At 37.6% G+C, this 17,889-nt stretch overlaps 1 protein-coding gene across 1 annotated transcript in view; it reads right to left on the bottom strand.

The window, feature by feature from the left end:
* Positions 1-6,750: 6,750 nt before the first annotated feature.
* Positions 6,751-17,889, bottom strand: part of LOC117332244 (solute carrier family 43 member 3-like) — an 86,080-nt gene continuing 74,941 nt past the window's right edge. The window contains exons 6-7 of the mRNA XM_033891129.1: positions 7,553-7,679; positions 6,751-6,927 (exon numbers count right to left, since the gene is read on the bottom strand). Of these exons, the coding sequence (XP_033747020.1) occupies positions 6,751-6,927; positions 7,553-7,679 (304 nt within the window). The remainder of the gene's footprint in view (positions 6,928-7,552; positions 7,680-17,889) is intronic.

Genomic DNA, 17,889 nt, shown 5'->3' with positions numbered 1-17,889 from the left:
GAGAGTAATGATCTGGGGGTGATATAAATGCAATATAACTAGCCACCAGCCATGTCCAGCTAATTAAGATATATATATCAATAGAGACCGAGAGATTTCCTATGTCATGAATTTGGGTTTGCAAACAGATATATAAACACGGTAACCCACTGCAGGGGGACTTGAGAGTGATACCCTGACGCACGACGAAGCAGACTGACCTATAGAAACAGACAACAAACTAACCATCTAAGAATTTTAAGGATTCACCAATCAACCAACCAATTGGGGGGGGGGGGGGGGTCATATTTGAAAAAGGGAGAGGTAGTATTGCGGCAGATTCTAATTGTAAATAGTGTTCATAGTGATGCGATCGCCTTCTAGCTTCGCACCAGGGAGGATTTTATTTAGGTCAGTTGGTAGCGCGGGTGGTGCACACTACTTTTTCCTATTACAAAATATATTTTTAACTGTTAAGATTCGATAAAGCATGGAATTAAACATCATATGAAAGTTAGAAATGACAACGATGACAATGGAGTGGACTTCGTTACTGCAAAGCTGACGTAATGTTTATTATGATGATGATAGCGCTATTTATCCCATAACTATTTTATCCTATAACTACACTTGTTTCACAACTGATATGGCACATGCTAAAATTCGTAGCAGTGTGTTATTGTTTTTGTTTACACACCGCGGTGTGTAACCACTTTCTAAGCCCCCGATTGGTCATTTGTGACCCCAACAAATATGACTGGCTAAACTCTGGCCTTTCACCGAGCACTCATTTTACTACTCTCACTAGATCAACATGGACACGTTTTGTGGATTTGCCAGTAGTCAACATTAGCATAACTGGATGAGAGGGGTGTCTTCATGGAAATGTCGGTTAATATGGGGTTTAAGTCGTACGAAATATTATTTGATGTTGGTAAATAGACGACGCACAGAAGCCAGATATTGAATCGATTACAGCGAACCAAAACTGACACCCCACCACCCCCTTGATTTTCGATATGCAGTGGACACCGATAGCCATGAATGAATTATCAAAACAATGAACAAATGTAATACAAAATGGTTAAATCGCTGTTCAAACGTAGTCATTTGAATGAAACGGTCGCGGCCACTAACGTAGGCCTAAGCCTAGATCTTCCCTTTTCCTGGTACATTAGTAGTTCGGTGCCATTCAGTACAGATACGGATATTGTACAAAAAAAACAACAACAAACAAACATCACATTAACCAGCAATATCATACCTACGAAATCCAGAAAAAGGCCGATAATCGAATCTGACAATAGCCGTGACGTTCGACTTCGCAATAACGGTGTCGTCTTCGAATATATATTTGAGCGGAGTCATTTTAACAAGTTACCTATTAATAAATCACACAGACACAAGGATTGCCAAACTAATATATCGTTTTGTAAAATTATATCATTTACAAATATAGTACAGAAGATATGAGTCGTGCATCTAAAATAGATGTTAAGCTTTCGTTCATAACGAACTTTATTTTGCTGCGTAGTGATTTGGTTCCCAGAATTTAGTTGCTACGTTGGGAAAATTTGAATTTGACAAGTTTACATTTGTAAGTAAAGAAGTTATGGGATAAACAAGTTACCCGACTCGTATCTCGCTAACGCTCGTGTCTTCTCAAAATTAGAAAATTAACTAACTCGTGTTGGATAAAATGATAAGCAATCTCCACTCGTTGGGAAATCTCTATGTATTAATGATCAGTGGGAATATGAAGTGTAATTGTGTTGTTTATGTATTGTGTTATAAAAACAAATAACACTTTTGCAAATATTTCACCATGGAAGGCGACGTAATTCGTCACGTATTTTATCTGTACACGCCATTACACAATTAACTAGATGCGGACTTTCCCACATTATATGTTTTGTCATAACAGGAAGTGACATTTTATGTGAAACAGAAAGTCAGGGCAAGATGATAGAATGAATGACTACCTCGGAAAATCCTGGAGAATTTATAGGATAAAAAAATGTCCTGAGAATATTATGCATATATTTCGTTTCTTCTATGACACGACCGGGAACAAAACAGATAACCGAGTCGGTCGAGTTTAACATCAAGTCATCTGTTAACATACAGTCGATACATCAGGCCGTTTGTTTCCTAGGCTAGAACCATCGTGTGTGGGTATAATTGATTGTTACGGGTCCACCTTAATCGAAACAGTAAATGTTGTCTGTTGGGTGTGTCAGAACCTAACAGAAGACCAAAACTAAAGGTCAAATAGACAGGAAAGAAAGAAATGGATACAAATCCACCAACTCGGTCTTTTGAAGTGTACGTTTGACCGTGATGTAATGCATTGAACATCAACGCTGGTTTGGTTGTATTGTTTATCGTCTTATCGACAGCTAAATCACAAAAACGTACACTGAAGAAACTGTTTATATTGATATCAGCCAAGATACAGAGATACAACGGAAAACATTTACTTCTGATACCCAAAATTGGCAGAAGCCTTTAAAACTGGACATTATCTCAGTCAGAATCCATTAACGACAAGGAACACAACTAGAAAGATTTGGTCTAAACTTTATTTGCAACGAAAGTCGTTATACATGCATGCTAAAACAGGGCGTGTGTCGTTATGTCTTAAGTCAGTGCCCGACAAAGGAAGATCAGTATAAGGTGATGATAACCACAATTAAACAATCAGCATCACCATTTCTCACACGAGGACTGACGGATCATTGATCGATCATTAACTGAAAGGGAAATAAAAACGAAGCAATCAGCAAAAAGAGCGAAACATTGATTTTTAATATCTTGTATCTGCTAATATCACAAAAATGCCCAATAGGATATACCTTCATGAACTGTCATGTTTAAAGAAATCAAATTGTTACAGTGTATCAATTTATCAACATTAAAGGCTATGGGTTTGATTCGAGAAAGTTTGTATTTTGGTGGCCTTGAAATGAAGTTACAACAATTAATGCAACACACGGTCAGAAACAATAACAAACGAACATCTGTAAATTGTGCTTGATATACATGTATAATGTAGTTGAGAAGTATTTTTTGGAAAAAAAAAAAAAAATAATCACGAATTATTTTGCAAAGTTCATTACTGTTACTTAACCATATTTACGAGCGCATAAATAATGTTCTAGAGTTATCTTATCTGGACAGGAAAATGTAACTACAAAAGTAAGATACAATGATTAGAGGTCAACCAATTACACACAACATGATATCAAAACAAAGAAACTATAACAAAGGAAGCGTTTAAGCTAACATGATACTTTTACCGGTCTCCATTTTAAAAACCTGCTCGATATGTAGTACAGTAGGGACGTATCACACCTTGTAAATTTTTTACAAATACCAGCAAATTGCAGGGTGTCGGGTGTATTTAAAAATAGTCATGGGATCTATAGTGATATCAATCTACCGTTAGAATTAGAGACATCCCTTGTTATATATAGAATTTACATATTTAGAATGACTTCACATACATTGATATATATTAATTGATCAAAGCAAAATGTTCTTTGTAGGCTGAGGCCATTGGGGGTCCCCCGAAACCAGTTTAAGATGCATCCCGCATTCTGCAATTAGCTAGTACTACATGTCAAATGCTCCTAATATACTACTGGCCTGCTCTATTCAATATGTAACACACTCGTCCACATTAATTTACAGAACATTGATTCCTGCTTACTCTAATAAATTCTTAATACATCAGTTTAAAATCAACCATTCAAATACAAATCTTCATGAAAACACATGTATATCATATTCACGTTTTATATATAACAAGTTTCTATAATACTTATATCGTACAATCTGAGTATATTAAATACATGTAATATCATATATAAAACAGACAAATTGAGCATTTCAACAAAAAGCAATCCCATGGATAGCTCTCATTCGGTTAAATACAAATTGGTTAATACTTTACACAGATAACATAAAAGAAGAAATAATTATGAATCAATCTTCGCTGAATAATATACGCTTACTAAAGCAACCTTTTACTCATAATATGATCACTACAAACTCTGATAGAACATAGCCTCTCAATGACTCTGATTGTCGAGGGTCGTAAAACAAAAACAAAAAACAAAATCTGGCATGTCAAGTACTATGACAGGTGCTGTCGAATAGTATCGATTGTTACTGGGATACAGTCATTATATCTGTCCCTACTTTGCGTCGCACTATATACCGCTGATAAGGTATCGTGGGAAACCTACATCACACTGTGTCACACTATACGCCGCTGATAAGGTTTCGTGTAAAACCGACATCACACTGTATTACACTATACCACGCTGATAAGGTGTCGTGAGAAACCCACATCACACACCATCACACTATACACCGCTGATAAGGTGTCGTGGGAAACCGACATCACACTATACCACGCTGATAAGGTGTCGTGTAAAACCCACATCACACTGTATCACACTATACACCGCTGATAAGGTGTCGTGTAAAACCGACATCACACTGTATTACACTATACACCGCTGATAAGGTGTCGTGAGAAACCCACATCACACACCATCACACTATACACCGCTGATAAGGTGTCGTGTAAAACCCACATCACACTGTATTACACTATACACCGCTGATAAGGTGTCGTGTAAAACCCACATCACACTGTATCACACTATACCACGCTGATAAGGTGTCGTGGGTAACCCACATCACACTGTACACCGCTGATAAGGTGTCGTGTAAAACCCACATCACACTGTATTACACTATACCACGCTGATAAGGTGTCGTGAGAAACCCACATCACACTGGGTCACACTATACACCGCTGATAAGGTGTCGTGTAAAACCCACATCACACTGTATTACACTATACCACGCTGATAAGGTGTCGTGTAAAACCAACATCACACTGTATTACACTATATACCGCTGATAAGGTGTCTTGTAAAACCGACATCACACTTTATCACACTATACACCGCTGATAAGGTGTCGTGAGAAACCCACATTATACTTGATCTCTAATACATGTAATGGTGTATTCTCTGAAACGAAAAACTGTTATCAAAGATTGATTACAGTTTTCAGAAACCCCCATGACCAAATCTCTCATTACTTTCAGATATCATAAAAGTTGCAGTAAACTCGAGGACTGACATACTTTGCAGCATTGATGAAATAACGTCGATATGACAAACTTCTATACACGCCTATTCAACCCTGATATATATTTAACAATAAACCCACGACACAACGCTTATAAATTCGACAATTACGTTTCCACAAAAACACCAAAGTGTTATAAGCCATTTTATATGATATGTGGCGCTAGAAACCGTTTAGGTATATGGAATTTTCTTATAAAAAACGGCATAATAATGTGCCATGCCTTTACTCCGGTATGGGTAATAATATCACTACTTTGTTACACGTGTTTGTTTTGTTTTATTTTATAATATACAGTATACACACAAAACTTCTGTGTTGAAATTAAATAAAAATATAATTCATATCACGATTTCACGTCTATCAAATAGTATTTTACAACCCATTAATCACGTGTTTTTTAACATACATTTCTGAATTAACCTCCTTTGTCTGCGGTTAAATAGAAACAAATCAACATTCTTTGCTCTAATATAAATCATAAGAAGTAGGTTATGGAGAGAGGGATGAGAGTTCTTCTTAAAAATCAAACTCAAAGATATAATTGTACGGTAGTTAGGTTTGGTGTTTTCCTACCAGAACAAATGATTTAAATCGCAATCAAAAGATTTTTACAAATCTTAAAACAATTAATGTTAATATTCCAGGATTAACAATAATTGATGTGGATTTCGGAATTTGTACACAGCATTGATCGTCCTAATATCCTGTTCGCGAGACATTGATGTAAAGCCACAGGAAGACACACAAGTCTGGCCAATTTAGTTTCAAGGGAAAGCCAACGGTTTATGCGGGCGCCTATCTCGCATAGGAGAGGGATCCAAATCAATAACGCCGATCCTGCTTACCTCCTAAGTAACCTCATTTCCACGGCGTCTTTCTTTAAACCGTGTAAAAGGCTAAGGGATATATTTATCCCCCTTTATACTCGTAATACAAAATGTACAATGCGTTTGGAATTTATATACATGTACCATTCCACAGATCCTTTTCAACATTACAATATACAATGTATATCAGTAACGTACTAACGGTTACTGCAATAATTTGAAGACAAATCTAGAAATGTCTCTTGAGTTTCAAGAAACATGAGCCGCTTATATTATACAAATTATATTACTTTTCGAAAATATATACAAAAATATAACAGGTACAGTGTGTCTATTTGTATTTGTTTACTTTCAAAAGTGTGCGTGATTTCATCCTCACATGTCCATGTAAACATGATAAACATTTGTCAAACTCGCGCATATTTCTGTAATAATAAGAACTCTTAACATTCAGTCCTCCTGACAGAAAATCACATTCTATTTATATTACGTGTATTCAATACCGAAGGCCATGATTGTCCTGATCTTAATCCTAACATGCTGACACGCAATCACTTTTCTTATTCTAATATTCATGACGTGCAAAGAGTACATAATCTCAGCGAAGTCGGCGTTTGATCGATTTCAATTTAAAATGACTAGGGAACAATAGCCTGGCAACCATGACGACTTTCTACGAAGATCACAAATAAGGGGTAAATAAGTATCGTATGGACATTATTATGTAGCGGAAATGAGTAATCCCAGCGCTGGCAGTTTCTAGGCCAAGAAACTAAGGTGTACCTTCCGCTGCTATGACGAGATCCTCCGAGACGAGTTGCTCGTTTGCCGAGGTCCGGTCTCGTTCTGAGTTACTGGTGTCCCGGATGAGACCCAATCTGCAGTGGTACCACACGTTGATCGGGTGACCACACGACACCAACAGAAGCACGAGGAGTAGAAGGTTTATCTGAAATACAAACAGAAATTACATTTAATCAGAATTCTACAAAAAAATACTGCCGTCTGTGTTGACATGTATAATTGTCCTGCACTGCTATATGGTCATTTCTATTCCGGCGAACACACATTTCATTGTTAGTTTCATTGTGTATGGTGTTTTACAGAAGGAGAAATACAATTACTTTAAAATTGTGCGCCTTAAAACTCTAACACGAGGAAGTAACTTATAGTCCTATAAATTGTATCTAATTGTGTTTAATTGATGGCGGGAAATGATTGATAATGTTGTGTGAGGACATGTATAAGTCCGGATATCAGGTCCGCCGCCTCCGGAATTTAGACACGCCCTGGCGAGCCTCGCTCTCGCGATTTCCAGAAACGTGACTTATAGTACACATATACTGACGCTAAGACAAAAGGTTTGTTTCTGGGACTCGCGAGTATATTATTATAAACTAAATACTCATCAATAGTGTCCAAGAAAGACTGAGTGCGTTCCGTTTTCTAGTACGGATATCTTAACTCGCACATGCCGTTTGTATATAACTAAGGACTGAGCTCTGATAACATAAATATACCGCATGGCCAATTAATATACGAGTAGTGTGGCCATCGTCTTCCTTAGTACTTACATAAAATGGATCTCCATGTAGCGAACTGGTAATGAAGGACTGGAATGGAAACCGAAGAAAACTAACGGCGCTTGCTACAGCGAAGTGCAGACCAATAAGCTTCCCAAAATGTTCTATAGGAAAATTTCTGTGGAAGAGAAAATAGCAATCGTTAGTTAGATATTTTCAAAACTAATATCGGGTCATGCCAATTTTGAACTCGAAAGTGAGTAGTTTTCCAGGACTAATTTAAGGAAGCTATGTATTCAAATAATGGCAATCAACCAGATCTTGACCTATGAAACATTTAATGGAACAGGGGATGTCATTATCATCGCTCACAAAGCCTCCCGGACGTCTTAATTACAAATCACCAGTGACAACGAGCATTCCATGGACATTTGCAAAAGGCCAAAACATTATTGAATGTATTTCACCTCGAAAGCATTGCCACAAATTGATCAACATAGGGATACCGACTTGTCCCTGGCACGATTTGTTTTCTTACACAATCATATATATCTTCTCAAGAATTTATTTTAATATGTATTGGACTAGAAGAATATCAAAGAAAAACACAACATAGGGATACCGACTTGTCCCTGGCACGATTTGTTTTCTTACACAATCATATATATCTTCTCAAGAATTTATTTTAATATGTATTGGACTAGAAGAATATCAAAGAAAAACATAAATATAATAAAATCCCTGAAGCATTTAATCAAAAGCTTGTCCCATGCATCTTGCATTTGTGTTCATGTTGGTATAAAGGTATTGCTGGTGAGCTGGTAAATTACTCCACCAAGATCCCCAGTGACGCCAACACACACGATTAATTTTAGAATGTGCCGCCACTACATATGCTATGTGTATAGAACGTGTCTCCGCGACGCCTGCTGTGGCTCCAGATGATTTATACATTGTTATCGGAGGCTGACATTAGACTTCCTTTCATACAACGTTAAGGATAGTTCAATAGTAGAGACAAATCACTGCACACCAGTTTAACACTGCTTTTGTAATTTTTCTCTCTATGTGGAGGATGACAAAAACATATAGTCATTTAAATGCTATAGTTGTTCTATCCCTTTTCTATAAATATCAATTTTCATTACTTTGGTTTCCGTTGGATCGATGTGATTATTCTAACCTTCCCTTACCCGTTTTTCAATTAAAGACTAACTACTTTGTAACGATGAGCAACAAAAGGTAGGGTAATTCATTTAAACAATTCTGATAATCATCTACGCAAGAAAACTTCGATCATGAGAGAAGACGCCAATATTAAAGGAATTCATCAGTACACATAATTTGGTTTGGTTTATTTTGTTTAACGTCCTATTAACAGCTAAGGTCATTTAAGGACGGCCTCCCGTGCGTGCGACATGCATGCGTGTGGTGAGAGCGTATGTGTGTTTTGGGAGGCTGCGGTAGGTTCGTGTTAAGTCTCCTTGTGATAGGCCGGAACTTTTGCCGATTTATAGTGCTACCTCACTGAAGCATACTGCCGAAGACACCCAGCAGCACACCCCACCCGTCCCACTCCAAATATGATGAGCGCTAAGCAGGAGTAGCAACTACCATTTTTAAAGACTCTGGTATGTATGCCCTGCAGGTAGGGCGTAAGAATTGTACCTGCTGCCCCCATTGCATGATCGTAAGAGGCGACTAAACTTGGGATCTTATCTTTTCTCTTCTTTCTTAACAACTTTCTTCTTCCTAATGTCTCCCTTGACAATGCCTCACTTTTTGCCTTTAGTTGAGCGTTCGCCGCTGTGAGGAAGGTTTTGGGTTCTGTCCCCTAGCCGAGACATACCAGAGTCTTTAAAAATGGTAGTTGCTACTCCTGCTTAGCGCTCAGCATATTTTGAGTGGGACGACTGGTTGGCCCGTTGTCAGTATAATGTGACCGGGTGGGATGTGCTGCTAGGTGTCTTCGGCAGTACACTGTATGCTTCAGTGAGATAGCACTTTAAATCGGCAAAAATTCCGGCCTATCACAAGGAGACTTAACACGAACATACCGCAGCCTCCCAAAACACACATACGCACTCACCACACGCATACATGTCGCACGCACGGGAGGCCGTCCTTAAATGAACTTAGATGTTAATAGGACGTTAAACAAAATAAACCAAACCAAACCAAACCAAACTCTGGTATGTCTCGGCTGTACACAGAAATGAAACGAGAAATGAGTTGATTGCGGCCTTACATAAGCGGTTTCCACTTTATAAGGATATTAACAAACACCCTGTATGTGCCCTAATGGGAGAAACCTAACTGTAAAATACTCAAAATGAAAACAGAAATACCATATAGTAGGTAAGCTATGGTTAAACATGTGTAGCCTTAAGAAAATACAGCTTTGTAACTTTTTAATACTACCACATTGCTAATGCATACAACACTAGTGTAAAGTAAAGACTGTGCACACACCAGTGTATCTTGATCTGAATAGGTATATATCCAATTAAAGTCACCCTAAGAAAAGAAGAAAAACAGAAGACGAAATACATTGAACGCCAACTTAATGAACTGGTTGTAAATAGATCACAGCTGATTGGTGTGGTAAGAACATTAATAAAAATAAATGATAACGAACATGTTTTGTTGTTTATATAATATACTAAACCCCGATTCTTTTAGGAAACACATTTTGTTTCTGAATCATTGAACTGAACTTATAAGGATATTAACAAACACCCTGTATGTGCCCTAATGGGAGAAACCTAACTGTAAAATACTCACAATGAAAACAGGAATACCATATAGTAGGTTAGCTATGGTTAAACATGTGTAGCCTCAGAAAAAATAATATTTTGTAACTTTTTAATACTACCACATTGCTAATGCATACACCACTAGTGTAAAGTAAAGACTGCACACACCAGTGTATCTTGATCTGAATTGGTATATATCCAATTGAAGTCACTTTAAGGAAATAAGAGAAGAAGACGAAATACATTGCAAGCCTACTTAATGAACTGGTTGTGAATATATCATATCTAATTGGTGTGCTAACAACATTAATACAAATAAATGATACCGAACATTGGTCAAGAGTGCGTTTGAATCCTTCATACTTTAGGTTACCGCCTACATGATTCCGCCCACTGATAGGTTTCGTCTTATCGACTGTACTCGGTGTTCGGTAGGAATTCTATGGTACAGTCCAATCTAGTTAAAATTAGACTTGTAATTTCCGCTCCTCTACAATACTCTACGAAACACTTCAATACAAGATCTAACGATACCCCGTAGGTGGTCATCTCGGCATGACATTTGAGCTTCAAATATAAGCCAATGAAAACTGGTTAATGACGTCATTAATCAACCAATGACAAAAAGAGCCTTCGGTTGCGTCGCGTTAGTATTTACGACTCAATTCAGCGCTTGATTTGAAATACATGTACATGTACGTAATATTTCTAACTGCATTATGTTAATGGTCACGGTAATTAAAATACAACAAAAACATGTATTATTAATCCCCTGGACGTTATATTGAAAGATGAACATAAACGATTAAACAATATCTCGTCGACAGGACGGATTGTGTTGCCAGCTGAATTTCGAAAATCATTACCGTACACGTTGTAATCATATTCCCTTTCAAACTATTTTTCACGACGCTGTTGCCTTAACTGTCTCTCGTAAGACGATGGAAAAAACAAGCGGACAGCACATGTTTGTTAAATCATCAATTCGTTGAGGTTTCTTTGTGAGCCGGAGTGGGCGAAGCCATGTTGTTTACCGTTGCAAATTGTTAACCGTTTGCTATCGACCGTCGGACTACCTCGGAGACGTTGTGTAAGTATTTATATTCCGAAGAATGAAATCACACCGCCTATGAAATTGTGTTGATTGGCTGAGTTCAAAGGTCATGCCTCAGATGACCTCTTATAGGGCATCGATAGATCTTGTGTTGCAGTGTATCGTGGAGTATTTTAGCGGAGTGGAGATTACAAATCTAATTTTAATTAGATTGTGGTACAGTCGAACGGTAGATATTACTGACAATATTTTCCGCCGCCTATTGGCAAGAATTCGATGGAATGACGGTAGAGAGCATCAGAGGCGACGCGACTTTTTTGTGATTTTCATATCTTCTCAAATGCCAGGGTCATATAAGGACGGGTGTCAAGGAGACACCTTTAGAGACAGACAAAGCACAGAAAGACTTAGCAGTGAGGAAAGAAATAGGAACTTTGATTTCCTAAATAAAATTGTAGTCTTTATGGACTACCTTACCTTCACATATCGATCGACTGAGGATTCATTCATCCCCGTCGGTATCTCTCTAATTAATTTTAGTAGCAGTTTTACCGCCACCTGTTATCCGTTCTTTAAAAATGTGCCTAAAACTTTGTCGGCAAAATTTACTGACATTTCTTTTAGCATACACGTGTAGGTGACTTGAAAAAATCGCGGTGTTGTAAATGATGTAAACCACTGACTTGATTACGTCCCATCGGTAACACATCATTACCAATACCAATAATAGTGGTTAGAAATCTTATAACAAATCGATGCTGACTTTCATGATCGAACCTAAATTCTTATTTGATTTTTCCAAATTTAAACTATAAATATGTACATCCAAACATAAAATGTTTACTTCATGTCAATGTGTCAACCGCAAGGTATTAAACGTTCACAGTATTTAGCTGTTTTTTTGTTTGTTTGATTTTTCGTTATATAAATACGTTAAATAAATTCATTGTACATGTACATGTGACATCAGTAATATTTCTATATTACGCATATCGATCCCTTACCATCGATGCATACTGCAATGAACACACGAGTTCACTCATGACACTACAGTAGTTGAAAACAAGGACCCAGAGGGCCTGTATCGTTTACCTGGATATTTCAGTGGTTATATCAAAACACTTCCCACTCGAACCAAATGACCTTTGACCCAGTGAAATGAAAACAAAACTTGGTGTCGACCTTTTAGTCTAATGCCCTTGATATTTGACGTCAGAATGTATTGAACATCTTACCAACTTTCATGTAAATCAGCAAATAGATACTACAATTAACAGCCGGGAATTACATTTTTCGATGGACAGACGGAAGGACAGACGGATGGACGGACGAGTGGACATACATAATGTCTGCTAAAGGGCACTCGTATCTCCAATATTGTGACCTTAAATAAGACACAATACTGTCATATCTACTCAATAAAGTTTTTTTTTAAATAATCAGTTACATTTTCCTATGTGGCTACTCCTCAGGTGTCCTATACCGACTGTTTATAAATCAATTTCCCTTAGCCCAATGATGTTGCAGACAGTCTCCTTGACACCTACACTCATATCATCTTGGTGGTTGTAGTCTCCTTTATAACTATCGTCTTCATATAACCGTAGTTGTTAGTGTCTCCTTGACTTACCCATTCATACGACCCGTGCTGTTCCCGTCCCCCTTACACCCGTACTCATATGACCCGGAACGTTAATCCTAGCAAGCCATCACTATTTAGTATTGTCTTTCTTTTATTTTGTCTGACTCGTTATATATGGTAAAATATAATTGGTTTAAACCGTTCGCGCAGCTGAAAAGTGCCACTTTCATTGATGGTACAGGCAATGTCGTGGTGTGTTATCACTGGAGTGCTGCGATAAAGCATAACTTGTCATAGTGTGAATCTACATACATACCTAGAGTCGTCAACCCCCAATCACAATTTTAAAAAGGAAAACCGCCCCAGAGGAATTCATGTGACTGTTACAAAGATAGAGTCGAGTGCTTTCCTCTGCATTATGTCTTACAAAGGGAAAATCGCTCGAAAGTCTCACCGCCACACTAATTATCCTATCCACCTTGAATACATATATGGTCTCCGTACGTTATTAGTCACAACCAATTATATGGCATTATTGTTCTATTTCTGATATGAAAGACACCGGTTTTCCATTAGTTGACGACAGATGTAATTATCGCCAAGTGAAACAAGTGTATAAACAATTGGATTTTCAAAGGTTTGCCTTGTCGATTTCATTTCAGTTATTAATCATAAAATTATATATATAACTGTAGAGTTGAAACGGTAAATTCATAACGATGGCAACACATATTTAATGATTAGGAACGCATAATGTGTTTTAAAGCAGACGCTTCTGTACATATGCAGGCTTATACAAACGATATACGTAGTAAACCATTATGCATCAATAGAATGCATTGAAAGCCTGCTGATCTAAGAGAAGTTAACATGTTTTGCACATCTAAAATGGGCGTTACAAGGAAATGGATGTAAAACAAACTTGTTATTTTTTTCTTCATTTTAGCCTATTAGGCGTGATCAATCAACTCAATCAACTCATACTTTAAAATATTTCTTATTTATATACTGTAGCCCTATTTTGCTTGATGTTTTTCTCCAAGTTTACTTGCTGACATCAGCTTGATATCATGTGAAGAGAGCATCCATAGATTCCTATCGTAGTCTATAATTTTGGCTATAAAACTAATGTCCTTGGCTGTGTGAAATTAGCTCAACATACGACATTCAACATTAAAAAAAATCATATCTTGTGTTTTACTAGCCAACGAGGGAACTTTTGAATGTTAAGCGGCTCGACATACGACATTCTGATTTTGAATGTTCGGCCGCTCAAGATACCTTTCTACAGCTATACAGGAATATCGGGTAAGAATGTCTGTTTGAACGAGAAACAACAATTTTAGAACGTTTGCCTATTAAACATAATGCGGAGAAAAAGAAATGTGATTTTGCCAAGAGACGCTCAATTATTTGGAACAGCTTATTTTCACTACAAATATATCACAGAAACTGCCTCGGACAGACGGGCGGTTGAACGGTACCGTTCGTATATCCCTGATATATGTATGTGTTATTGCCAAACTGTCATGTCGCAGGCACATCAGTAATATATCTCCTTATCCATTATATCAGCTAACTAGTACATGCATTTTTGTCCCGAGGTAATATCATTGTACCTAATAACGCGGGCACTCGTCTCCTCTGGTCATACTAGGGTGACAAAAAGTGCGGACCAATAGGCCGTGGTCATACTAGGGTGACAAAGTGCGGACCAATATGCCCTAGTAATACTAGGGTGACAAAGTGCGGACTAATCTGCCCTAGTAATACAGGGGTGACAAAGTGTGGACCAATATGCCCTGGTCATACTAGGGTGACGAAGTGCGGACCAATATGACCTGGTCATACTAGAATGACAAAGTGCGGACCAATAGGCCCTAGTAATATTAGGTTTACAAAGTGCGGACCAATATGCCCTGGTCACACTAGAATGACAAAGTGCGGACCAATATGCCCTGGTCACACTAAGGTGACGAAGTGCGGACCAATATGCCATGGTCACACTAGGGTGACGAAGTGCGGACCAATATGCCATGGTCACACTAGGGTGACGAAAAATACAAATGTGAGGCTGATGATGATATTTTGGAAGAGTGAAGTACTGTACATGTAAGATCCCAAATGTAGTCGCTTTTACCAATCATCAAATAGGGACAGAAGGTACAATTATCTACATTAAGTTCAATCAACTTGTACGAACCAAACGTTAAAACAACTAAAAGTTGTGTTCTGATTCGAAGTTTTATGCCCGATTTTACTTTTTAAAGGACCCTGAGTCACATGATTTGCAATGGGGGCATAAGATTAATTTTGATCTCTTCGATATACAAAAATGTAGATAGCGATAGAAGACAAAGAAGAAAATTACCGATTCTTCAGGTGGCCTACTTTGTCGCCTCTTGCTTAGCTATCGATAGGACGTTAAACAATCAACCAACCAAACCAAATGATCAATTTGCAGTAGGAATCAGCGAACCTTATCTTGGGCTCTCACATGTCCCCTGAACAGAAAACAAAGGCAAAACCACCCCGACCCTGCCTCTTACGACCTGCAGTGAGATACAGCCGGCATATTCTTTCCCGCTCTTACACAAGGTAGAAATCGAACCCTGGGATCTAGCGTGGTAATCTCCATCTTACTATACACAGATGGGGCAGATATTTCGTATGGCATAGTCTTGGAGAGAAGCAAAATATTCCCCAACGGGACGAGGACACAACTGAAGGCAAGAGTGCGACAGTATAAAGGGGATTTGAACAAAACCTGTTGTTTAGAAAAAAGAAAAGAAATAAAGATTTCAAATTAAGTTATCCAAAATATCCATCTTTGCATTTCTTTACATTTAGCCTTTTGTTCGCGTTTGTCCTTGTGAGAGAAGCACTGCATCTTATGGATACTATAAAAATAGTAAACTATTAATTGCCCCGTTTAGTTTAACGTTCAGCTTTGCAGTTAAGTTGTCGATGTGTCACCAGGGAGTGATGCTACGCTACCATGTGCAGATGTTCCAGTGTGATGACACTTTAAGATGTCCTTGTGCTAATTTGCTGTAAAACATTACCATCGATTTTGAGAAAGGCTTCGTTTATATGTCCATACTTATTTTGTATCAGCATAACAGTTGTGACTACATTTGACCTCAAATACGTAATATGAGAGTACATCGGTAGAATATAAGAAACTAAAAAGGAATGAAGTAAAGAACACAATTATGTAATAGGAACAGAAAATTGTTCTGCAGAAAGAGAGTAGAAATAAGATTTTCTATTCAGCAGAGGTTCCTTAACTATGTCGCCTCCCGCAACATTCATCGAGTACACAGAAGGCGTGTTCTTTTCACAACACTCAAATTACTGGGTACACGGTTTATTGATCAGCTCAGAGAATTCCCCAGGCTTAAGGAGATCACAATCTAGTGCTTCAATAATTCAGATATGGATTATCTTAACAGCGTTCAGAAGAAAAAAAAAATGCAAACGCTTTCCATAATGAAAGCGTTGAGTACACAAATCTTGCACTATGATTGTCATAAGATGCACACAATTCTCACATTCGCCGAATCCGCTTAAGGCTAATCTTATTACAGCTCTTTTCAATAAACTCTCATCATTAACGATGCCATAGTTACTCGACGTTCATTAGTAAAAAATGGCTCAGAACAATAGTCTCGATTCTGTTTTTAAAAATCTATTTTGAAAGCTTTTCATGATTGGCGAAATTCCCGGGGACAAATACATTTTTTGTCCTATTTGAGGTCCAGACCACTCTACGTGCGATACTGTTTGGGTAAGTGGTATTCCTCGTAAACAAGGCTTATGTACATTGTAGTAGATGATACTGTTGCAGATAATGTATCATTATTTTCGAATGGTTGGTAGTTCAAGATAACAATAATTTATTTAACAGAAATCCTGAATCAATAATTCAGCTAGGACTTGAATATTTATTTCGGAACATGGAATCCATATCAAGTTTTAAAGCTACTGTGATAGTCATGCAATCCCAACTTCTTGGCAATTATAGATTTTTTGTTTTAAACTCAAAGGCCAGATGGTGAAAATAACTTGTCAACTGCCAGGAACGACAGGACAAACTGCATCCGTTACTGACAAGAGACTGTAATATCATTACTGTGAGTGATGTCACATGCATGGTCAAAACAAGATTTAAATGTGATTGATTTTAGAGTGAAGGTTACACTGATATTTTTTCGTCATCCATTTATATTTCCACTAATCAACTAATAACTAATAGAAACGAGAAAGTGAGAGAGAGAGAGAGAGAGAGAGAGAGAGAGAGAGAATACAAACGAGAAAGTGAGAGAGAGAGAGTGTGTGTGTGTGTGTGTGTGAGGGTGTGGGTGTGTGTGTTCATGTATAATTTCTTGCAAAATATGTAATCTAATCAGTATTTTAGACAAAGGCGCTATCCATTATCCTATTTATTAGCTAGATTGGTGCCCCATTTAAGTCATAATTTTGATTTCCCGGAATTTTCAAACTATCAAACAATTATTTTAACAATCTTAAACATCTGCTTCTAAAAAACCTTTCTGTGGAAAAAAATGTATTTTACACTCTTAACTGCATAATCGGTTCTAGTCGCCTTCGTTAGCGGTATCTGGATTCAAAGAAAGGCAAACATCTTTACCGATATGTTGCTGATTGGTTTTTCCTCATATCCTGTTTCATTTGTTTGATGTTGTTTCGTTTGTTTAGCCCATTTTTACTCACCATTATTTGGTCCTAATTACCTAATTCTTATTAAAAAGTGTTGATTCTTCGTTAAGAATTCATAGCTAACAAACTTACTACCATCTCCCTTTCAACATATTTCCTTTTGAGATAACGCCGACTTGTAACCCTGTTTGAAGTACTATTTCACTGATATGCCGTCACAAATACCTCTGTCATTGCAGTCCCTCTGGTGCATTATATCAAATAACTTCTTTCGTCATGCCGGCAACATATACTGACTGATATTTGACGATTT

This window comes from Pecten maximus, chromosome 8 (genome assembly GCF_902652985.1).
Source record: "Pecten maximus chromosome 8, xPecMax1.1, whole genome shotgun sequence".
Lineage (NCBI taxonomy): Eukaryota > Metazoa > Mollusca > Bivalvia > Pectinida > Pectinidae > Pecten > Pecten maximus.
The sequence above is the reverse complement of the archived record's forward strand: the minus strand, read 5'-3'. Positions and strand labels throughout refer to the sequence as shown.